Source organism: Amblyomma americanum, chromosome 6 (assembly GCF_052857255.1).
Source record: "Amblyomma americanum isolate KBUSLIRL-KWMA chromosome 6, ASM5285725v1, whole genome shotgun sequence".
NCBI lineage: Eukaryota > Metazoa > Arthropoda > Arachnida > Ixodida > Ixodidae > Amblyomma > Amblyomma americanum.
The window spans coordinates 17,150,712-17,175,296 of NC_135502.1; the positions used below are offsets into that span (position 1 = coordinate 17,150,712).

Sequence of the window (24,585 nt, forward strand, 5' to 3'; positions counted from 1 at the left end):
GTAGATAAAATATTTTATTCACTCTTGCCTGCATGGTGTGCCACATTGGCCAACATGCTTCAGTATAAAGTATACTTCCCAGGCACATTGCATTCCAAGCCAGGTTGAAAGGTACGATATGACTGTTTGCTCAGAGAAAGCCTGGATAACAAAAAGGAATGTATTGACTCATGGCATTGCCTTGTGCACATACATAAAATTTTATAAACATGGTGAACACACAATGTGCATTACAAGTCTCATTGCAATGACATTGTAGTTTACTCTCTTGGAATAAATATATTTGTTTCTTCCACATCATTCGCAAACACACACACCTACCACATTCGGTCTCCAAGTTGCATCGCTGTGCAAACATCACAGAAGACGCTATAGTTGGGAAAAGCAGCTTAAAGACTTCTCTGTTTTCTTCACTAGTGCAAGCTAATGCACGGGGAATGGTACTGGACGGTGTGAAAGTGACAATGTGTGCTTGCGTAGAAATGTAAGAAGGAATGAGCAGTTTTCAGTACACTTGGTGCATGTTTGGTATTGGAAATCTAACTGCTACCTAAAGCCTAACACAGCCAATATTGCATGCCTTGTACAGGAGTTGGTGGAGGACATTGCACCTTGGCCGTTATGTACAGACTGCTTCGGAGCCACATGCATCAAATCGAAACTGCACTCTGCACGTGCTAATTATCTTTAGAAAGAGAAGCCAAAAGAATACCATGTAAAGAAATGCGAAACAATACACACAAAGTCTTGTGCTTTATCTGTAATAATGGTAACCATGCTATGTATCTGTTGCAGGGCTGGATCACATGTTATCTCACTACGAAATAAACGAAGCCAAACAATATACACAAGGCTTGTGGTCCATCAATAATAACTGTAATGCTGCTATGCATCTGTTGCAGGGTTGAATCGCATCGTTATCTCACCTTTAAGTAAGTGTACCTTTTTTACTGCTGTAAGTGAAAGACTAGTGTAACAAAAAAGAATGCTCTCAACCTCTAACAAACAGTGAGGCTGCATTGAGAAACCACATGTAGAGTTGCATGGTAGTTCTTATCAAAGCCATCTGAGAGAGTGCCGTACACTGTGCCAGCTCTCAATAGTGTGTACGGCAAAGGTGTCTTCTGCGTACTGTGCAGCACTATGCATCAAGTACAGTGTTCGCAGAAGAACACTGCTCTTCATTATGTATCTAACAACAGAGTGGCAAAAAGAATACACATTACAAGAACACTTGGAAACAGCCTATTCTAGAATGAGTCAAGACTAACACGCTTGATATTGAACTGTTCGAAAGCACTAACAATTAATTAACTTTTCTCCAGTCATTTACATGAAAAATAGCTGTTTCAAGCGCAGCAATGCTGAAAGCAGGAAAAGCCACTGAAATGAGCTTGAAAAAAATATAAAGGCAGCACAGAAAGAGAAAAAAAAACCACTATAGTAATTTTTCATTGAATTATGTTATACAAACTGTGGAGACATTTCGTGCTTTATCTAGTGTTTTTTGTTTTGTATTTTTGCTTGGCTGAAATTAAAGCAAAGCAGTGCAGGCTGCATAAGGCTTTTAGGGAAACGCCACACAAGGACTGCTTGCACCTGCTTTACGCTGCAGGTAAGCCACAATCCTTGCCCTCAATGTTGCATCACTTGACTCGGAATCAAAAGCACAACCTTACTGCATTGACACTGAATTAGCAGTCACTTTTCAAGTACTACCACGCGAAGTCTAGCAGGAAATGACCCTGTGCAACCTTTACAAGTACCACTTACTGAACAAAAACAGTTCTTTCGATCTCGTAGCTTATTGCATAACTGCCCTGACTGGCCTAAAAACTTTGGAGACCAAATTCTTGTCACCTAAAGCCTTTTTTTTTTTTCACTTGAATCACAAACTTGAGCATGGGGAGGCGAGGAGGCCTCAATCTGCTGACCAGCGTTTTGACAAATGGACTTGTCTTTGTATGGATCAAATGAAGAAAGGACAAGGCAAAAAAGACAAATTCCCTTGACAATACATTGGTGATTGGAATGAGGCTTCCCCTTTTTCAAGTTTGTGCTACCAAAATGGCAGGAAATGCAAACACCACACAAGGTGCATGAAAACGCAAGCGAGTAACCAAAAGAATGAGAAGTCTTTTGGAAAAGTCAATAGGTCCTAATCTTTGATGGTCGTATGCATTTCACAAATACTACTAATGTGCAGACCTGTCATCCTTGATTGTGTGTAGCAGGGATATGACTTGTTGGGAAAAGCAGCTAAGATTGTAGAGATCATGTAAATATGCCAGCACAGCTCATCAATGCACTGCTGTGGCAAGAACTGCCTTCCCGGTCCAGGGGCTGTGTCGCAGTGCCCACCACCAAAGGCATCACCAATGTCATATGAAACAAGCACGACAAAAGCACTACTTTACAATGAAAAAGAAATGGGCTTGAGAGCTGTGTGAAGCAATGCTGCTTTATAAAGAATGTGCTGCTGAAACACACAAAAGAAAAGTGTTCCTGCATTCCAATTTCCAGTTTAATGCTTCCGGCTTTTAAGGCATCATTGTTGCTGCGTCACAGGCATAGACGCACAAATTTGCAAAAGCCTAAGTGTCTCAATGCAATGCACAATGCTTGTTGATGCCTTGGAGCTCTTATCGCTGTGCGAAAGAAGGTTCTGAGTGGTAGTGTCTGCCTGCTCACGATCAGAGCAGAGTCTCAACATGGCACACAGTTAAGCCTAATTAGAGAGAGCTCGAGTACAATTATGTTGGAGATGTCAGATATGATGCACCTAAAGGTTCTTTGTATTGCAGGTACTTGGCTACCTGCTCAGCAAGGCATTTGGTGCTTACATCTACTTCTGATGACAAGATATGCCAGTATCTGTACATGCACAAGCATCACAGAGCTCCTCCTGAACTCCAGCAGAAATTACACAACAGGGCCACCATCAAGTACAGCTGACAGACCATTATGGCCCACAGCTACCCACTGCCACATCGAGAATGAGTGCTCGCTCCTAAAGTCCCAAAAAGAAAAAGCAGCAAATTTATATCGGTAGTGACTCATGGTTACTACAGGTAAGCATTGCACCCCAGGCACATGAAAGCATGCCGATTTACAAGCATAGGGCTACAGCCACCAACAAATGATGATGCGCCGAACACATCCTGAAAGATAAAAGCAGGAAAGCCTGAGAACCAGAAGTTTGTTACAAGGTCACAAACTAATAATTAACATACTTAGCCAACTGAAATAATGAGCTAGTCGAAGCAGTCTTTTCTGAATGTATGTGCTCACTGCAGTAAAAAAAAAAAGCATTCTTCAAACCTTAAATGCAAAGAGGTAGATTAGCATGACATCTATGGGATTTAAATGCAAAGATGATCCCTCCAGGTATGTGCTTAGATAAACTGCAAAAGTGCCACTTGAGATGTGCATAATGTGCACTTTAAACCACAACCCCATGACCGGAAGCAGATAAGACATTGAACATTGAATAAATGCAAGTTATATCAGCATTTTTCCATTTTCAGATTTGCCCCCTCTCATACTTCCAGCGTCTATAATTAACACAAATGCCTGTTTACTGCAGGCAGGAAATGAAGCAAAATAAGAAACACTACACGAACTTTTGCAAGTTCTACCATTTACACGCTTCACAAAACTCTCTAGAGATTCGGAATAACCAAATGTACAGCAAGTCTAGCTGCAATGACGCAAAAAAGCAGCACTAGGGAATAAAAGGGGGCAAGATATGAGCAGTAGAACAAGTGCTAAATTAAGCTTCACTCCAATGCAAAAAAAAAAAAAAAACAACTGCAAGTAGCATCCTTCCACTTTGTGCAAGCTTGCCAAGGCATACCTACCAGCCATCAGACCCCTTGTGGAGACTGGTACAAGTACTTCTCATTTGTGACAACTAATATGTGCTGAAATTTCATGTAGTGGTGGCACCTGGTGGCAGGTTTTATCATATCTTGGTTGCTTGTGCAGACTGCCTGTTTCAGCTTAAAATGAGCAAAATATATGTTGCTAGCAGTGATAAAGCTCAGAACACAGGTAGTTGGCCACATTTCCTTGCTTGTTTCAATGAATGCTTTATTTACTTTGTTAGGGGCAGATGGCAGTTCTTTGCTTTCACAAAATATATGCGACAGGCTAACCCTATTTGCAGGTAATGCTATGGCAACGTTCATTTTAGCTAAACCGGACCAGTACCACAAGCAAATTAAACTTGGTAGTGAGCAGTGCTTGCTACCGAATGCCTCCTTTGCATGACTTTAAGCACATATTATTTGCTAGCATAGGAAGAAGCACTTAAACCAGTATCCCCTGCTGATGGCGTAATCCTAATGCCTACAATACAATCACAAGCCACTTGTGCACTGTGACCAGAAATGGCCAAATGGCAGTGTACCAGATACCGACTTTGCACACACAAAACCACTGCGTCTGGCAAGTGGCCCCACACAAGAAGCGTGGAGTACAACAGACAAGAACGCCAACTCAGCCGAAAGCAGTGTTCTGCTATTGTTTCCATGATGGCAGTTTTGCCACTTGCTGTACTGCGGGCAGCACTGTCGAGCGGTGTGCGGCAGAAGTTAAGAGTGGCGTTTCAAAAAAATTTTTTTGGTGCTACAGCTCTGGTACTTACCACCTGTATCTAACGCGTCATCTGTTTCAGCTCCCAACTACAGATGCCTGCACTGCGACTTATCACCACCCCATTGGGAAAATGGCAAGTACAATGCCACTCATCAGTGCAGTTCACTGGGAAGAGGAGAAAGCGCAAGCAAGGGCTAATAGTAGATAGAGAAGCAGGGTGGAAGAGAGAATGGCACAGCATTCGCAGAATGCTTTGCTCCACCTATTAGGAGGGTAGAGCAAACAGGCTGGCGAGCAGTGAATGTGCCACCCCTGTCCACGTTACTCCGGGACAGGAAACGTACGCAAGTTGTGGAGTGATTGCACTGGAGTGTCATCATCCTTGGCTGGGAACTCTTCCAGATGCTGGAAGAGGGATCATTAGGGCCCTTTGCAAGTGTCACAGGAGAGCATCTCGGTTGGGCTGAACACCTCCACCTGAATGGTGGAGGTGTAGATTCCGAAGCTCTTTTGCACCAACTTCTGGGCAGCCTGAAGCACAGCTGCCTGGTCAGCATCGCTGTCTGCAAGCAACACACACAAATGCAGCGTGAGACACCTTACACCTGAAATGAGACAGTATCCAAGACCACCCCAAATAACTCTCCCATCTTCGGGCATGCTTCCTCCCCTTCCTACAACAATTTACATTGTTGCCCCCCCCCCCCCCCCCCCCCCCCGCCCCCACTTGAAAAAAAAAAACCTGGTAATGCGCCTCTGCAGCAAACTGGATTCATGACTATACAGTAGACTCCCTTGGAAGAACTTGAAGGGATCAGAAAATTTGTTAGTTGTATTAGAAGTTCATCTTAGCAGAAGTGCACCTAAAAAATATATGTAAGCGAGCTAGGTAAGTCCATATATTTGTTACATGAAAGCAATAAATAAAATAGCCCTTCAGATAGATGATAATAGTAAACAGAGCATTTATTGCACTATGCATGAAATGAGCTGAAGATTTAGATCATGAAATAGTTCAAGGTGGATAGTACAGCATGAAACAGATATAAAACAAAGGAAGAAGATAACACAGACGAGCACTTGTCTGTGTTGTCTCCTTCCTTTTCTTTTGTCAGTTTACCGCTGTGCCATCCACTATGAACTGTTACTGACTTGCACAGCCATCCATTCTTCTTCAGCAAGAAACAAGCCTAGGTTATCCTACTTGGCATTAGTCTAGCGCTCTTTTTTTCGGCATCTCTCTTTTTTTTTTTACCGCATCCCACAATGGCTGCTATTTGTGTGCATTTTTTCTGATTTCTGCTTTCCATCCTGCTCAGAGTGCTTCGAAGGTGCCTAGCAGGGTAACCATGCGTCTCTTTCATCTCGCTCCATCTGCAGCATAGCTGCTACCAACTCCACAAACAGGCACGTCACAAGTACTGCAGCGCTGTGTCACCTGAAAATACAGATCCCAACATTTTAAGCCCCAAGTCAACGAGCGGGTGCACTCTGCGCCTAGACGCCTTTTGGTTCACCGGAGGCAACGCGTGTCACATGACACATACATGATATCAAGATATCGCATCTCTGCATCGCGCGCGCAGGTAGGAGGGAAGGTGCCCAGACTTCTCAGCATTGGCAAGAAGCCTACCCCGCAAGCACGTCCCCGAAAGACAGCTTCCCCGCGCAACTGCACGAAGTTGCTGGGAAGCTATCTTGCCAGGGTGCACTTTCTTCCGTGGAAGTTTTATACTTAAGCGATAGCGTTATAAGCCCCGTAATGCAGAAAATCCAGTGTCAGCGTTGTCGGCGTTGTGGGCGATAAAATAGGGTGGGTGACCCAGGCAGCCACCTCCGAAGAGCAACCTAGGTCGCGTGACCTTGTGGCAACATCACAACCTACCCACTGGATTGTGAGCAAACTAATCACCCTGGCAGGTGGCAGTTAAATCAATGGTTGATAGCGAGGGGTTGCTCGGGTTTTCCCTTGGAGGCAGCATCTGCCATCGCAGGGCAGTGGCGCATTCCTTAACCGCTGCACCATTGAGCAAGGAGTAGTATAAGGACTCCCGGGACATATAAATGTAAAGTTGGAAATGACCAATTCTGCGAATATGGGCATGAACTCATTTATACTATCGCTTCATATCCAAAAGGCAGAGCGTAAGTGCTCTCTCCAATTTTTTTTTTCCTTTGCTCGACAACGCCGTGCGGACACCCCGCGAGTGCTGTTGAGAGAGGTCGCCGGTGATCATGGTCGCTGTGAAAGTTCATCTTAACCGAAGCACTTGTGAAACAGTTAAGTGGATTTTTTTTTGTACACTGAATCCTAAGGGAACCAACCAAATGACCTCACACTGCTCATCTTATCCGAGAATTCAACTTAACGGGGGTATACTGTATGTAGCAGCATGTGTCAAAAATGCTAAATTAAAGAAAAAGATATTTCCAACAACTTTTTTCTTTTTTCCTCCAAAATAAAACAATGCAGATTACGCAACTTACCAACAGCTAGATGCACAGCCAGGGCATTCCTATCGATTGTCAGTGACCAGACGTGGAGGCTATGTGCCATTCGAACACCCTTGATGCTCTGCAGGGCAGTCTTCACAGCTGCGTAGTTGAGGTCCCTTGGAAAACCTGGCGACAAATCCAGATTGTTGAAGTAACATTAAAAGAGGAAACAAAGGCATTAAAGCATCCCTTGTCAATGGGAAAGGGGACCAGTATGTTTGTGACGTTCGCACAGTGCTCTGATCAGCATGAACAGGCTGTAGGCTGATCATCGAAAAGTGCTGGACTCAACATTCCACTTTGCAACAAAATCTATGAAACTGCTCCCTCCGACGATTTCCTGAACATGAAAACTTGAAAAGCCATTGCGTGAGCTTCCTGGTGCCAGCGGTACGCAAAGAGCTTGGGGACAAGAAGCTTGGCTTCCTGCTGTAGCAGAATGCATATAGGACCATGAGAGCGCAGTTCTTATCAGAAACCAAGCCTATATTTCTAAAGAGTTTATTTGCCCAGTCTAGAAAAAATTATGTGGGTAAGAAGTGCTGTTTGTGAATGAGTGTCACCAAGCACACGACCAACGAGTGCATTTCAAATGCAAAGAGGTTTGCACATCACTATTTCTACAATGGCAGGCTCTATTTACTCTATTAAAGCATGAGTGTATGATGATATGGCACTTTGTTATCTAAGGAGAGCAAGAGTACTACAATTTCATTTGAATTCCAGTTCGTTACGATTCCTTTTGCCCTTCATTACTGCGCTTTGCCCTCCCCGTCAAAGGAATCAGTCCACTAGAAAGACGGATAGTAAGGATTGAATAGATCTGTCCACCACAAAGGCGATGATACGAACTGAATAGAATGTGACCAAAATAATTATATCATAATGGCCTTACTTTAATTATATGCATTCCATCCACTGCTTACGAATAAACTGAGAGCACAAAGACTGGTTACTAACTGGCCCTGAGAGAACAGAGTGCCGAAAAAGGCAACCTTCTTGCTTCTTGCTTTCCATCTGTACACGACTCGAAGTCAAAATTCGTTATTTAAAGTTGCACGTTGTTAAAAAATTTTAAACAAAAAAGGCAAATGGGCACGGGTTTATCAGCTGAAAGTCAAACGGCAGTATTTTAAACTTTTAAAGATTGTTTTTCTGCACAGGTAGCCTTATGATTGCTATGTTGTGCTTGCCTGCAGTGCTAAATGCAAGCACTTGCTCACCTAGTTTAATTATTTGCCCACTGTTGACGAGTTTTGAGTGTCAATGTGATTGATATTAAATTCCCTCCAAAGCACGCATCAACTGTTGCTGCACAGATGCCCACAGTTTTCAAAAATGAGCCTCTTTGGCTCTCATGAAGCTGCCACCATCCAACTATCGAGAGTGAGTTTATTGTGAAATTTTATAATAAGTGTGACTATACCTAGGCTAGCCCCAGAAGGAGTTCTCCATAGTGACACCATGTTGGATCAATTGAGGTGCCCCCTCTAGGTTGTGAAAATCGCCCATTCTTAGGATGACACACTGTTGAAACATAAAAAAAAAATGCTGAGAAATGGGGAGTGGACATAGTGTCTGAAGCGCACAAAACCACAGCACTAACCCACTGCACACACAGTACCGATGCCAGCGAGCACTTTCAATAGTGTTCTTATATGCTTTCATAAAATTTCTCCTTTCTTGCTCCTAGGCACCGCTGTTCGACTGGAATTTGTGGCAGTGATGTTATATGCTAGCTGGGTCACCCTGTATACATGGCAGCAGCTTTACCCACAAATAACTAAGGAAAACAAAACAACAGTGTGCACTGACGGGACAGAGTTGAATAGTACAGCATGGCAAACCCACCAAGAAGTCCTTATCTCCTCCACAGGGAGCAATTGACTCTACATACAGTACTTACTAGCGTAAATTGCACCCCCCACATAATTCGTGCACCCCTAATTTACTACCAGAGTTTATACATAAAAAACGTTTACTCGCAGATTTTACGTGCCCTGTTGCGCCAGACAAACAAAAAACAGCATGCACCTGGGTTCGCAAGGCAGGCTTGACAAAGTTATGAGCGGCAAGGGGACGCTGCTCTAAAGATGTCACTGCCAAGGCCGTACTAAAACAAAGTCATACCAGATGAGTGCGAGGTGCGAGCACAACAGGCTTTTGAGGTGAGAGCATGAGACTAGGGCACTGGAACCAGTGTGCTCTTTGAATAACAACCCCCCTTCCTGACACACACACACACACACGCACGCACAAAAAAAAGTGGAAACGAGTCAGCACCAGCTAAATAGCCATGAGATAACAATATAATGGAAAAAAATAACAGCCGCACTGCGGTGCATCCTTCTCTGGGGAATTCAAAGGTCACACCGTGAATACATCACATATTGCTGCGTATAAGTGGATTTGTTGAAGCGAAAGCTTCACTAAGCCAGGTTTTCAAGAGGGTTCCGTTTATGACATAGAAAGCCTTCGAGGTCAAACCGTGCAGCAGTTTTGTAGGCCATGGAGCAATGTAATGCAGACCATGGTTAGCACATATATGCAAAACCAAGATGATGGGCCACCCCCCCAAATCTCTCGAAGGTCAAGGTCAAAGTCAAATTGAAGCGAAAGCTTCACTACGCCAGGTTTTCAAGAGGGTAGTGTAGTTTTGTTTATGACCTTGAAAAGCTTTAGAGGTCAAACCGTGGAGCAAAGCCACGTAGGCCATGGTGGCGCATATGTGCCAAACAAAGATGGTGGGCCACCCCCCAAATCTCTCAAAGGTCAAGATCAAAGGCTGAAGAACTGGGACAAATGCTGTATGACAATGATGTCATATAAAAGGAATTTGAGTAAACAAGCACATCAATCATGGAGATACTCTGCTTGACAACAGGGGCGGAGCCACTGCCTGTGACGCCATTAGAGAGCTGTGTATATATACTAACGTCGAGCCGGTGGGGGTAGAAACCGGTTTTGTGATGGAGCAGGAAGAACATCCTGTGGCAATAGCGCACTGGAAAGCGAAGCTTCAACGTTTCAATGAGGCTAGGAAGAAACGCAGTGCCAAAGAGAAAGAAGAACAATGTGTGACATGCGTCGAGAAACGACGGAAGAGTGCTACTGGCGAAGAAACAGCAGAAAGTACTTCAGGAGGTATGTCTAACCAGCGACGCAGAGTCTGAGGTTTCTTTCGCGTCTCACCAGGTTTAACCAAAGCTAAACCAACCATAAATAAAAACGACCGATCCAAATTGGGGGGGGGGGTGTGTCAATATATACTGTATTCACACAATTGTAAGACTATTTTTTTTTACTTGAATATCCGAAGTGGGGGAGTTAGACTTATAATCGAAAACAAAGTATAGCAGCATAAATAAAGCCCAGGAAAATGAGATATCAGGGATGCTACATCCTCTTTGCAATTTCGTTTGCTCTTAAGCTCTACCCAATAGTATTTGGCTATTCTACGCATTTATTTGGAAGGATATTTTATTTTTATTTTTAACTGCGCACTTGCTACTCATGGGAGTGGTGATAGCTGACCGATTGGGCAGCTGTTCCAACCTCGGCGGCACCGCCACTTGTAATGGCAGCGCTTGCGGGGAGTCTCAATAGCTGATGGAAGAGCTGACGCCACTCATGCAAAGCTTCATTTGTTTGATGTATTTGGCTTGACTGCTGGGCATGTTTTACCAGTTTTTAATGCAGTGCTTCATCAATTGTCATTTGTACTCCGGGACCGGTAAGCATTCGGCGCTTGTTCACGGCTACATGCAAGATGGCTGTCATTCGTTACGTTGAAGAAATGAACAACTGCATGCCGGGCCGCAAGTTCGACGTTTTGTAACAGGTGATACAGGTGTGGCAGCTGAAGCGAGGCAAAATTTTCAGCTGTTCCATGCAATATCATGGTGCGGTTGTTTGTGAAGTGCGGGATTTTGCAGGATGTCGACGTGCTGAGGCTCTTTGTGAAGTAGGAGATTTCGCTGGACGATGTTAGAACAACATACTGTGGGACCGCAGCAGCGATATGATGACAGCACTTGTGAGGACGATGGCGCAAGTCTGGACAAGTAGTCCAGCGACAAATATATTTTTATTTTCAAGTGTGCCCACGGGCATGACCTTTTATATTTTCCTGACATGCGATATGGGGAGGGGTCGACTTACATTTCAGTCAACTTACAATGGTGTGAATATGGTATGCGGCGCCGATTTATTAGCGGGGTCTAACATAGTTTCGACTGAGCACGCATACATGGCACGCCACGTGTAAAAGAAAAGTCACTAATTCGTTTATAAATTGGTGAAAATTTCATTGCACGCCATTTACCCGGCTTGCTCGTGGAGGCAATCGCTTCCTGAATGAACAGCTGCGAGAGGAAACTTCCAGTAACCTACGGAGTGCTCGAGAATCACCGGAATCCAAAACTACTGAACCATTTGCTGTTCATTTTGCCACCAGTCAGCCGGGCTACACGCGAGGGTGCCATTTTATTGCCTTTTATCTCCATTTGCCTCTGAATGCTAGCTTTGCGAATGTATCATTGTGCATTTATTGCTACGCATGCACTGTCATGCCATACCACAGGGAACAGTATAACGTGCGGAGAGGGGTATGCTTATATTTGGAGTCAACTTTTTTTTTGGCCAGCGAGGGGTGCGAGTTTGGAGAGTGGGTAAGCAACAATATATAGTACCGTATTTACTCGCGTAATCCTCGCACTTTTTTTCCCTGAAAATCAACGCGAAGTTTGGGGGTGCGATAATTATGCGGGGAAAATTTTCAAGCAAATGTTTCGGAGTGTTAAGTGCAAAGATGAATGGGTGCAAGACCAGGATTGTCAGGTCCACAATTGTAAATATAATGAAAACATTACTTTCAAGCGTAACTTACCTTCGTTATGAAAGTACAGGGTGAACGTAAGCTCAAGCTGCTAAAGCACTTTATTTGCCGCGCGCAACCTCCCCGTCACTACTCGTGTTGCGTACGTCCTGCAGGCAATTCTACTCTTCATCAGAGTCCGTGTCGACACTGGAATCGATGGTTTCTTCATCTTCTGATGCTTCGTCGTCGTCCCACACCAGGTGGTCCTCGGTTGCATCCAGGGCGTTCGAAATTCCTGTTTTCTTGAAGCTTCTGGCCACTATGTTTACATCAATCATCCCCCATGCCTCTGATACCCAGCTGCACAGCAGCTCCACGGACAGTCTTTTGATCTTGCCGCCCGGCGTCAGAGCATGTTCACCTTCAGCCATCCATTCTGCGTACAGCCTCCGGACGTTATCTTTAAATGGCTTGTTCAAAGATACGTCAAGAGGCTGTAGCATTGATGTGAGGCCGCCGGGTATAACAGCCAGGTCCGTGCGCAGTTCCTTGAACTTCGCCCGAACCGACTCTTGAAGATGGCCCCAAAAGCTATCAAGCACGAGGAGCGACGGAAAAAGAAGCGCACCCGGTCGCCGCCCCCACACAGTCTGCACCCAGTCCACCATAAGGTCCGCGGTCATCCACCCCTTTTCTTGGACGCCCACGTGTATACCAGGGGGGAGCTTTCCTTTCGGGAGGGTCTTCGGCTTGAAAATGACGTACGGTGGGAGCTTCCGCCCGTCCGCCGTCACGCCTAGCATGACCGTGCACCTCTGTTTTTCGGCCCCTGTAGTCCTGACGTGCACAGTCCGAGCGCCTGTCTGTTCGACTGTCCTGCTGCTGGGCATATCGAAATTCAGCGGAGTTTGGTCCGCGTTCCCTATCTGGGAGAGCAAGAAGTTTTTTCTCCTGCCGGATCCTGATAACGAATCGATGGAAGTCCACTATTTTCTTTTCATAGGCTGCGGGCAGGCACTGGCAAAGCGTCGTTCGCCTCCTGAGCAAGAGTCCATTGCGCCGCATAAATCGTGTGGCCCACCCGTTACTAGCGCGGAAGTCTTGCACCGGGATGCCCTCTTTTCTTGCGATTACGAGTGCCTGGTTCCGTATCAAATCAATCGACACAGCACACCCATCCGCTCGTCGAGCCTTGATATATTCCAGTAAAGAGGATTCGACGGCAGGAAATTTCCCAGTCTTTGGTCCACGGAAGGCCCGGCACGTCTTAGCAGTCGTCTTGAGTTCGTCGTGCTGCCGTCTCCAATACCGGACGCAAAACTCGTTAACGCCGAAGTGTCTGCTGGCGGCGTGGTTGCCATGTTCCAACGCATACTCAATAGCTTTTAGCTTAAAAGCAGCTGAGTAGCTTGCGTAGCGTCCCATGGCGAAGCGGCACAAAGAGCACGGTGCAACACGCAAACAAGGCAAATGAGGCCTACGAGACACCGGAGAGCTGGAGACACCTTCGCAAAATGGCGCAGCGGTGGTGAGTGGATGAGCGGTAGCGGCGGTGGCAGCGGATGATAGCACAGTACCGCCGCCTAGTAGCACGCACGCCCAACCATGGCAGTTAGTTGTGGCCGCAATCAATAGATGGCGATCGCTACGACAAGCAGACAACTCGCGGCAGTAATTTTGGGGGTGCGATGATTATGCGGGGAAAAAAAATTTCCCAATTTTTGATAGCCAACGTGGGGGGTGCGAGCATTATGCGAGTAAATACGGTATATTTTGCATGCTGTGACCTTCGTAGAGCTTTAAAAGACGCATTCACAAAATCTCTGTATAATCTGCGCACCCCCTTTTTTGAAGCCTAGACTTAAAGAAAAAAGTGCGCAAATTATCGAAGTAAATACGGCACGTGCACGCAGCAACACAACAAAGCTCCATGCTAAAGGACGCACCACCCACCTTCCATAAGGATGAGCACAGCATCCTTCAGGATCGTCACCGTCGTGACCAGCACAAGGGCCGAGAATATGAATGTGCAGATGGGGTCAGCTATCTTGTACTCGGGCTGCAAAGAAAGAAAGAGAAGCATGACAAGGCGCACGCAGAAGGAACACCAATGTGAGCCTCTACTATGTTTATACAGCAAGAGCTAGATGCTCGTATTTAAGAAATAATGCGCAAAACTGGCTATGAAAAAACAAAGGCTGACACACAGGGATGATAAACAGAAGAACAACGCATTCAAGAATGACTTACTACACACAAGAGAGCTCCTTTTTTTATGAAACACTTAGTTGTGATTACTTTTTGTTCATTACGGAACCTTTTGGTAGTAACTAATGAATAGCCATAACACCTAAGCTTTGCATATAAAAAAAGATGAATGCGCTTCATCTGTCTAGTCATCCACGTGCATCTGTATTAACTTTCTTGTAACCAGTTTGGTGCGTTGTTCCTAAATAAGTCAACTATGTTTCCTCGACTGCTATGAGGTTAACCCTGCAGCACCTTCGTTACATGGAGTTCGCAAACATATGCGCTTCAATGAGGATGGCGTTGGGGAATCGAGAAAATTCATACTATCGAGGAATTCGCTACATGGAGGTTTGTTACATCCAGGTAACCGTATAACGATCCTGAGCACCATGCACCGTTCATCATATCTCGATGTACACAGTAAGTGGACTGGATGTAACAGAGTGGACTTCCATAAAGTGGAGTTTCATGGTGTGCTCTCTTTGTGATATGTGGGAGTTTTGGCACTGGTTGATGCATTTTTGTTGATGCATTTACCTTGGCTAGAAAGCAATGCAAGTAGTCTGCACATTACCATAAACAAGCGCACAGTTGATCCGGTGAGCGCGTGGCAGAACTCCAGAGTTATCTTCGTATCAGTCTAATCTATAACCTTTATGCAGCTCTCTTGAAACAGAGGTAGTGCTTGAAAGCTATTTTTTGAGGCACATCTGTTTGTAAACTTCTACCCAGCTTTGCGTACTTTGCGGCCTTGTTCCTCGCGTCATATTCGTGTCCTTTCATTTTAGCGCGACAGTGTTAAGGCTCTTGTTCTGCAGAAAATCTGGTGTCACCGGTGCGATCATCGTCGGCATTGTGAGCGAGAAAGCAGATGGCCCACCTGCCACCTAGGTGACGTCACCTTGTGATGTCATCACAACTTGCCCCCCACCATGGCAGGGGGGTTAAATTAATGACTGGTCACGAGAGGTTTCTCGGAATGAGCAACCTGGCTCTCGCAAGCCCCAGAGGTGGCTTTGTTTGAAACAGTCACCTGCTGGAGCAGTGGTGCATCACTTCACCGCTGCACCACTGTGCCAAAAGTGGTATGAGGACTGTCCTCCATCTATGAATGTCAAGTAGAGAGAGACCAATTCCGCATATATGGGCATGTAGGCAGAATCTAGGCAACAGAGAAGGTGTACCTGAGCGGGAGGGATTCCTAATGCTATTGCATTGTACTCTTGAAGGGCAACTGAAGAGGTTTTAGAATTCAATGAGTTTAAAAGGGTTGAACGTGTGAAGCATACAGGTAAAGCCCGCAAAATAGTTTTTGTGCCAGCATTTGAAATGGTGGCGTGATTGCCGCTGAATAAAGCAGCATCCGCGTTCAGGCTTCTCTGCAGTGCACAGCGACGGGCACAGGCCCTGATGATGATGTCACATACAACGGCGCGAGGCTTCTAGCGAAGAAACGGTTGTTAATGGAAGAAAACCACCATCAAAGGTGAAGCTCATGAAGCATTGTTTGGCAGCATCGGACAACGCACAGCAGCATGCAGGCGAAAGCAGCAGACATTTGAAATTCCGGCGAAAATGACGTCACTGCGAGTTTCCCCGCATTCTCCAACATAGTAAGGAGAAGCCTGAACATTGTCGCAGTTTAAATCGATGATTACGTCACCATTCTAAATGCTAGTGGAAAAACACTTTGCAAGCTTTAACCCAAAAGCTTCATAGATTCGAATTCTTCAATAATTTCGAATTATCGAAAAACCATTTCAGCTTCCCCTTAAGGGTAGGTTAAGTGTCATTCAATGGTGAAAGAAAGAAGTGTCCAAGTCTGCAAAGTGGCACACAAAGAGGAGCCGGGCTGCTGAAGGAACCCATTAATGTTACTGCGGCATACCGTTAAGGTGGTTCTTAAGAGAGGATGAGGGTCTTGATATCGGAAAAAATTGCGGAAAGGTCGATTTTTAGAAACCGTTTTTTGTACTAAATTTACTTCAAACTATACCTCAGCAAAATATCCATGCTCAAAACAATCCCCAAGTATAAAAAAGATTTTTGAGAGTCGTGCGGCTGAAAAACGAAGCAACTGTTCCACTTCAAGTGATCATAATTCTGAAACTACTCTTCAACCCCCATCTTTTTACTTCCATTTGAAAGCCCGTTTCACGCCCTTTCATTTTACACCTTCCAAGATGGCATCAGAGCAGTGCAGCCAATGCTACAGCCGTTTTCCCACGACTCAATAAGTGCACACAGACTCCTTATCTCTGTTTGGGATTTTACAAATACAGTCTCTGCCTTACTGGCCTTTTCTCTGATTTGCCTAGGGCAACTGAAAGGAGCTTGGTATCAATTTATTTGGGATGAGTAGAGCTGTGTGGTGATGCTATGTTTAATGGCTTTTAATATTATGCCTAAATTTAAAATTATTATTGTAAATGTAATCGATTAAATTATTATCCACAATGATACACCAACATGCCCAAGCTTCCACCAAATTTTAAATATTTGCTTTCCTAAATTACCAGCCAACCCATTTTGTATGTTATGATCACAAATTTTTTTTAAACGTATTTTCACAAGTGTAAAAATCGCATCACCGCACAAAGTGAATATTGGTTGGTGCCGTTCTATAAATATTTTTAATAATTTATAAGTATTTTCTGGCTTAGGGCCTGTATTGAAGAGCCAAATAAAAACCACAAAACTGCTTATAAATCATATTCTAAATCTATTTGTGTATTTGGACTCTACATAGAAAAGCACATTTTCATAGTAATTATGATAAGGATCGTTCTATAAATAAAAAAGGAACAGTCTTAAGACCTACATCCCCCCTTAAAGGGGCCACGACAGCCTATTTCAATGCATACCCTGCTTATCGCCTTTAATTCCCAAAAGGTTAAATTACAATTCCCCAAATTTTCAGTTGGTTCTGTGCGGTAAATATTTTTAAAACGAATTTTTTTAGTTTCTTTTGCGAACTGCTTGCTGGTCTGGCAACCTCTGATCGCTGACGTCAAGAGGGCATACACGGCCCGCGGTCGCTTGAAAAGTTTTTTCTTCTTAGCGAAATAAAATGCATTTTTCGTGTTCTCTTTTGGGAAGCCTTCAACATAGTACACAAGCTGAGTGATCCTTGGGAAAGCGGACTTGCTTGAGGCGCCCGTTTTCCGATTGTTGAGGAAACAGAAATCGATGGACCCCTGTTTTATTATTTACACTTAGAAGCATGCTGTTCATATGTTATGAGTGTGGTCTCTTTCGAGCAGTCAAGTGCTCCTGTATGTGAAAAGCGGCACGTGCCGTGCATGCCTTTGCCAATGTGCACCGTAAAAGCCGCGGCGTTTTGTAGCTATAGCTACCAAGTTCTTGTCCGCTATTCATCGGCTCGATAAGTAAACTCAAATTATCAAAAGGTGGCACTAGAGTAACCTTGAGGCACGAAAAGAGCAGAGAAAAGTGCCGAGTGCGACGACTTCCCCGCTGCATCTCCGCGTTTGTATGTCGGACATACATTCCCTTCGATTCGTAGAACCCTTTTGCAGGAACTAAGCCGTTTGCGAAACCCTACGTGACTCGATTGCTTTCACTGCCCGCACCGATGAATAGTTGCCGCCGTCTAAATGAGTGCTTCAAAATAATAGTACAGCATTTAGCATTTTGCTGTGTGTGCGCATTGTGCCCCAGGATTGCAACGATTACGAGAACCGCAGCCCCGCGCTGAGGTTGTTTACATGGCTGTGCGTAAACAGTACTGCTCGTTTGCGTGGCATAAAACGCAAGATGGGTTCTCCTTATCTTAAATATTACGTACTCTTGCTCACAAATTGCACTTTTACTCATTTACACACCATGATAACAATGCAATAAGCGGCGATGATGCGATATCGCCTGCTTGGGAAACGCTTTGCATAGGATACTGCCGCTTCCTGCTAATTGTAATTGTATTGCTCTCTTATGTCACCAAAATTTAATTTTAGATCGCTTCGGCTAAAAGTACGTTTGCCATTACTTGAATTAATGAAAACAACCAGATTTGTTGCCCACAGTCGTCGCCGACGGCTGCTGGCAGCTGCGTTCTGCACATGCTGTGCAGACCAGGTCACATATCGGCACTTCCCCCTTATTGTACTCGCGTCCTGCGATGTAGGCAGTCGTCGCTTTGAGGGCCCTGCAGCCAAAACTACGCTTGACAGCTATTTGCAGGCGCTAAAACTTGCGAATTCACTCTCAGCAATCGCCGAAATCGCACACACGAATTCTGCGTACTCGTTAGGCCTCGTCACGAAAGGGGCCGGCGGTCCACCGTTGACAGAAATTCAAGAATATGGCAAAAGTTCCTCACTGATTAGTAAGAAATTGTGAAGATATGATATGTAGCCGCTCGTTTCGCTTTTTTCGATATGGATATGGTACACAAGCGCTGTTTTTCCGGTCGTCGCCTCACCGGGCGTGAAGCTTTCTCTCGGCCGCACAAGCCCAGGTGATGGCGGCGAGCGGCACCGTCGTGCGGCATTTTCTGCCCGTGTCGCTTGCCTCGCTGATCGGTTCTATGCGCAGGCACTGATTGAAAGAACATCGCTGGTACGCAGATCGCGTATGTCGCCGTGGCTAGCATGAGGTCCAATAAGTTTAAAAATTCTTAAGTTTATAGAATGTCATACCAACTAGTCCCCTACCACACTCTTCTGGTTCCCACTAAGCTGACTCTTAACATTACTACAATACGCGGTCGTTGATTGTGCTGGCGTTCTTGTCGGTCTAGCGTGACGGACCAGTGCGCCAGCGACGGCATTTGCATACCGACCAGCCCACCGACCTCGATTGCCGTCGCATCGGCCTATAGTGTGACTGGACCCTACCTATACCGAAGAAAAACTGCGTTACTGTTCTTATCGCTTTTGCGGCACCAGTCACTCATATATGGGGGACGACTGCTACTTCGATCACTTGCGGGAGTACAGGGGACAAGAGACCTCGCTGCGCATATTGCAGCAACGACAGCAGACGACGTTGCTCCGTGCATGCCCTAGTGATGTCACGGGAGCGCTCAATATGGCAGTTGCTGCCGGTGGGAGGAGTCTCGCGGTCTCAATTTCGATTGCATTTTTTGGAATATAGCGCGTCCAGGGCAGCCAAATTTCGAAAATTGAATCATAAGCTCTTCTATATTAGTTACTGAAGCACAGCACTGCAATATGAAGAGCGACCATGCCATGGCCCCTTTAAGTATCCCCGTCAAGTTGCATTCCTTTATGCGCCCACATGGTGAACTCTCGCATTGCAATCATGGTCATATTGCATTCGTCTGAACACTGTGCTATTGCTTTTAGGTTTTGATGGGCGAGAAAAAAAAGAGAGACAGACCTATATGCTACAAATACTTCAACTACACTTGCAAAGGCTTGACCTGCTAACCACATCAGGAACACTGATGACAACATGAGCCATACAAGTGTGACACCGTACCCTGTACTTGATGACGTAGGCCGAGATGAGCACGCCAATGCTCTGCAGCAGGTCTCCCAGCACATGGATGAAGGCTGCGCGAATGTTGATGTTTGCACGCTCCCCTCCACCATTGCGGTGTCTGTGGCTGTGGCCACCAAGGCCATGGCTGTGGCCGTGCCGGGCAACCCCAGCACAAGGGCAGCAGCCGTGGAGAACCAAACCCATGCTGATGGGTGAGGAGGGACAAGAAATGCCGGCTTAGCACAAGAGCGGGAAGAGTAGGCACACACTCTCTCCATTCACAAACCAATCACTTGTGAGCTAAACACCTTGAGCTCGCAGTGACTCACGTATCTAACCACCACCATCACCTAAGGCGCAAATACAAAGATACTAGAAGTGGAACAGCCTGCCCATGGATTAGCTCAGACACCCATTATCAAGGCTTTTGGGTCGCTGGTTGGAATGATGAGCAAAGCCCACTGCTGCACGCGGGCTAAGAGAGACTTAGTTTGAACATCTGGGGCTTATCAATGCGCACTGCCATTGCACTCCGCACTACCATTTTGGTTGTGGTAGCGGTTTACACATCAGCATTTTTAAAATTATTTTGCATCCATCGAAGTGCGTTTGCCGCAGCTAGGATTTATCCCACAGCCCTGGGCTCAGCAGCCCGACTGCAAAGCTACGCTGCTGCCATGACGGACCTCTCTGAAAAATGTGCAACATTTCTGATAACTATTGCTGCGGTTGCTGCCGAAACAACTTCCATATTTTCAGCGCCTCCAAAGTGATTGAGCAAGGAAACAATGTATGACAAACATAAATAAAATTTAAAGGCACAGTTTCTGAGCATCTCATCCACCTCCAGAGGCTGCGTCTTAAATTTCCTCTCTTGAAACACTACTACCAAAGGTTATTTTATCAATGGACTGCCTATCTCCTAATTAAAAAGGAATACAGTAATAAATCTTCAGAACAAAAAAAGCTCTGGCACACTGCAGTAGACAGCTTCAGAAGAACTTCAGATGCACACACTGGGTTCATTAACCCTTAAACAGCCAAATTAATTCCCAAAATAAGTACCAAAATTGCAAAAATTTTTAAAGTAATCAACAGTCATAAATGGCTTGTCAGGCTTAAAACACATGCTAAAGGCGCAAAAAGCGTTTTTTCAGGGACAACTGCAGCCCTCTAGTGTTGAAAACGACAACCAAAGCAACTGCCAATTGTAACTAGTCTTCGGTGGTGGGAGCAGCACAACATTGGGCCAGACGACCGTGACCTGTCATTGGGGATATTGCTACAATCTCCCATGACAAGTACAGCTCAGGGTCTGTGGTTCAAGAGTTAAAACGCAACGAAATCGGAGTACTGAAAGAGCATTTCTGAGTTCGGACTCCACCAAAATGTGAGAGCCATTGCAAGGACATGTCAGCGAACTTGGGTGCAGCTAAGAATCAGAATGATTCCATGACAATCAAATCACAATGATGAGCCCTGCACTTGGGCTGGCGCACGCGCGCAGCCATCCGCATTCCAGGCGGCGCCTGGCGGCGACGACACGGGCTCCTCCCCCTTGGAGACGACGCGGGGACCCAACGCAGCCGGCCGCCTTCTCCCCAACGCAGCCGGCCGCCTCCTCATCGGCGACACCCCCCTCTCCCGCCCGGCGGCCGCGGCGGCTGAACGAGCGCGGTCTGAACAGTTGACTTGTAAATAGTGTATATATGCCCTCACCCCTATCTCTTTCCTGCTATCCCCTCACCTCTTTTGTTTCACTTCTTCAAACTGCCTGCTATCCTATATTTCCGCTACCCCAGCTCAGGTGCCGCCGTTTAGTGATGGCAGATGCCGGGGTGAGCAAACATCTTTTACCTTCCTTTTTGTTATTTTAAATAAATAATCACTAATCACTAATTTAATCTGCACTTGGAGTTCTTCTTCGTCAAACTCTTACACAAAAGAAAAGCTTGCCTTCAAATGCACTGTTACTTTTGTTACTGCGCTTCTGAATATTCCCTTGCATCAGAGACGTACTTAAATTTCTGTTCTGTTCTTTGTTTCTGCCTTGCGATGATGTCTTAACACTCATTTTCCTAGTTTTTTTTCGTCTTGCATGAGAGCTTTCAACTACAAAATGCCCCATTATTTCATGTCGCCTTTATAACACTACAATAAAAAATATCAAGCAAAATTACATTTTGAATGCAACCTTGAGCAAAAGAATTGAATTTTTTTCAAGCTTCACTGCCCACTACAGTGTCCCACAGCAAACCCACAAAGGTTAGCTTACATGATGTTCATTGCCACCCCAGTTCCAGAGACAATGAGCATGACATCAGCGTCAATGTCGTAGTCGTCGTGGTAGATACGCTCCACGGCTGTGTAGACTAGGATGCCCGTCAGCACCCAGATGAACACCACGCTGATCACTGCGCCCAGGACCTCTGCAAGACATGGCGGGAAATAGTGGAACAAAAGCCTCTCAATGCTCAAGGCACTGTATCCAATTCATCCATGTTTTCAGTGTGATACGCTCATCACACGGCATCTCTTCCTGCCTGTCACGATTAACTGTTTCAGAGGTTTGCTGATGCCAAGCCTGCAAACATGTTTCACGCTGCTGCTCTCTGCTGAGCCAGAAGGCATGGCACAAAAGGAAGACAAAAGCTAACATGCACACAAAGTGGGCACTGCATGAACTAAAATGATTGGAATCAACCAGTATAATTCAAGCATTGCTAACCAAAGCACAGCATCAGATTTGAGGAGATGGGATGAACGACCACCACCTCCTAAGAAAGCAATTTTCTTTGGTGAAACAGCAACACCTTCCCCCCATTTTTGGCAAAGAAATATTAAGAAATGTGCTGTATAGGTAGGAATGTGTCCTATCACCAAGGTAAGGTTCGAAGGGCGCAATACTACCGCAACTGCAACATAGACACAAAGGCACTTCATTTTTGCCAAGACCTCATGATAATGGCTTGGTTTTATGGTTTTATGGGGCTTAACATCACAAAGCAGCACAGGCTACGAGGGACGCCATAGCGGATGACAGGACAATTTCGATCACCTGGGGTTCTTTTAACGTGCGCTGACATTGCACAGTACATGGGCCTCCAGCATTTCCCCTCCATCAAAATGCAACCACCGCAGCAGAGACTGAACATGCATCTTTCGGGTCACCAGATGAGCACCATAACTATTGAGCCATCACGGTGGCACCTCATGATAATGATAGTTATGCTGAGTTATCCCAAATGTGGAGCCCTTGTTTCTATGTCGTTAAACCAACAACATGGTTTTTCCCACTAGAAGCAGGAAAAACATGACGCCTGGTAAGCCTCCAATTTCAAGTCATACAAATTTTCCGTAAAATAAAACCTACTGTTGTACAAAGAATGCAGAAAAATTGTAGACCTTTCATGGCTTAATATGTTTTGTGGATAAAATATTGCACTTCCACTCAAGTGACAGGGAGTGCCCTCAATTGCAATCTAATTTTATTTACATAGTCCCAAAGATCCTTGAAACTGAAATTCAGTCAAAAAAAAAAAACTGGAAAGTGCATATGCGGTAAATACTGACAATTTTTGTCGAAATATAGCATTTTTGATTTTTGCTTGAACACCAAGGCACAGGTTCAAAGCATGTTCGCGCCACGCTCATAACATGTCGTCACAGATGATGGCAAAGAACTCAACAGAAATAGACATCTTCTGCCTTTGCAGTAAAGGTAACAGCCAGACCAAGTCCCAGAGGAGGCTTCCATCATACTGGAAGACACTCGCACAGCAGCCAACCAATAAATCAACCAGGCAGTGATGCACCATGCCCCTTCACGCTACAGTCAGCACCAGTAGGCCCATGACGTTCTTCAAGGACACGTCATCCATGCCATAAGTTGATGTATGATGGCTCTTTCAGACAAACGGTTTGATATGAGTGGCAAGCTTCCCAAAGAAAGGGGGATGTAGTGGACTGTGCACTTGTTTATGGTCTATGGGGGTTTAACCTCCCAAAGCGACTCAGGCTATGAGGGACGCCGTAGGGAAGGCCTCCGAAAATTTCGACCGCATAGGGTTCTTTAACCTGCACCGACATCGCACAGTACATGGGCCTCAAGAATTTCGCCTCCATCGAAATTCGACCGCTGCAGCCGGGATCGAACCCGCATCTTTCGGGTCAGCAGCCGAGTGCCATAACCACTAAGCTACCTCGGCGACGGAGCCTGCACTTGTGTAACTAACCAGGTGCACCTGGCAATAAGGATTGTATATACACACTGTCAAAATGAAGTCAGCTCTCTTTCCCATCTTGGCAACCCGAGTGGGATGTTGCTGTTATTTTTGCGGCCCGCATGGACCGTAGACGATACAGCTTGTTTTACTATGTGCAAGGTTTCTTTTTCATGTCCAACAAAACCAGCACTGAATACAGACGCGAAATTAATCAAACCAGCAATGTAAACATATCAAGTGACTGAAAAATGAGCACAATTCATCTGCTTTCACAATGGCAACAAATTTAAATAGCGGTGCTTCCCGCCATTGGGGTCCTGCAAGCAAGTAAAGGAAGCCTTCTTGTATCATACGCATCCAGCAGTATCGAAGCTAAAAAAAATAAATTAAACAGTAATGTTTTTTTGTCTGCAGAAGCTGCATCGCCACCATCTTTCTGAATCAGTTGGGACGCATTTTCCTTCGTTTATCATTTTTACGCAACCTCGGTGCTTGTACATGATATTATTGCAGTTACTCTCATCACATAACAATGAAATTTCGCATGGATATGCTTCACTATATGCATAATGCAGCTATACTCTATTTATTGCAATTTATTGTGAGGAATGAGAGTTAAATTTGTTACAACCATTGAAGTCCAATCATAAAGAGACATTCTAAAGAATAATAATTTTCGGAAAATACAGAAAATTTTTTGCACAGCAACTTTTTTTCCCATTGCATAAT

General features: G+C 45.2%; 1 protein-coding gene across 2 annotated transcripts in view; it reads right to left on the reverse strand.

Moving 5' to 3' along the window:
* The window catches only part of LOC144136386 (proton-coupled zinc antiporter SLC30A2-like), a 63,127-nt gene continuing 38,542 nt past the window's right edge, over positions 1-24,585 (reverse strand). For both annotated transcript variants that reach the window (XM_077668669.1, XM_077668668.1), the window contains exons 4-8: positions 21,906-22,059; positions 19,628-19,835; positions 13,868-13,973; positions 7,087-7,221; positions 1-5,162 (exon numbers count right to left, since the gene is read on the reverse strand). In XM_077668669.1, the coding sequence (XP_077524795.1) occupies positions 5,020-5,162; positions 7,087-7,221; positions 13,868-13,973; positions 19,628-19,835; positions 21,906-22,059 (746 nt within the window). In that variant the 3' untranslated portion in view covers positions 1-5,019. The remainder of the gene's footprint in view (positions 5,163-7,086; positions 7,222-13,867; positions 13,974-19,627; positions 19,836-21,905; positions 22,060-24,585) is intronic.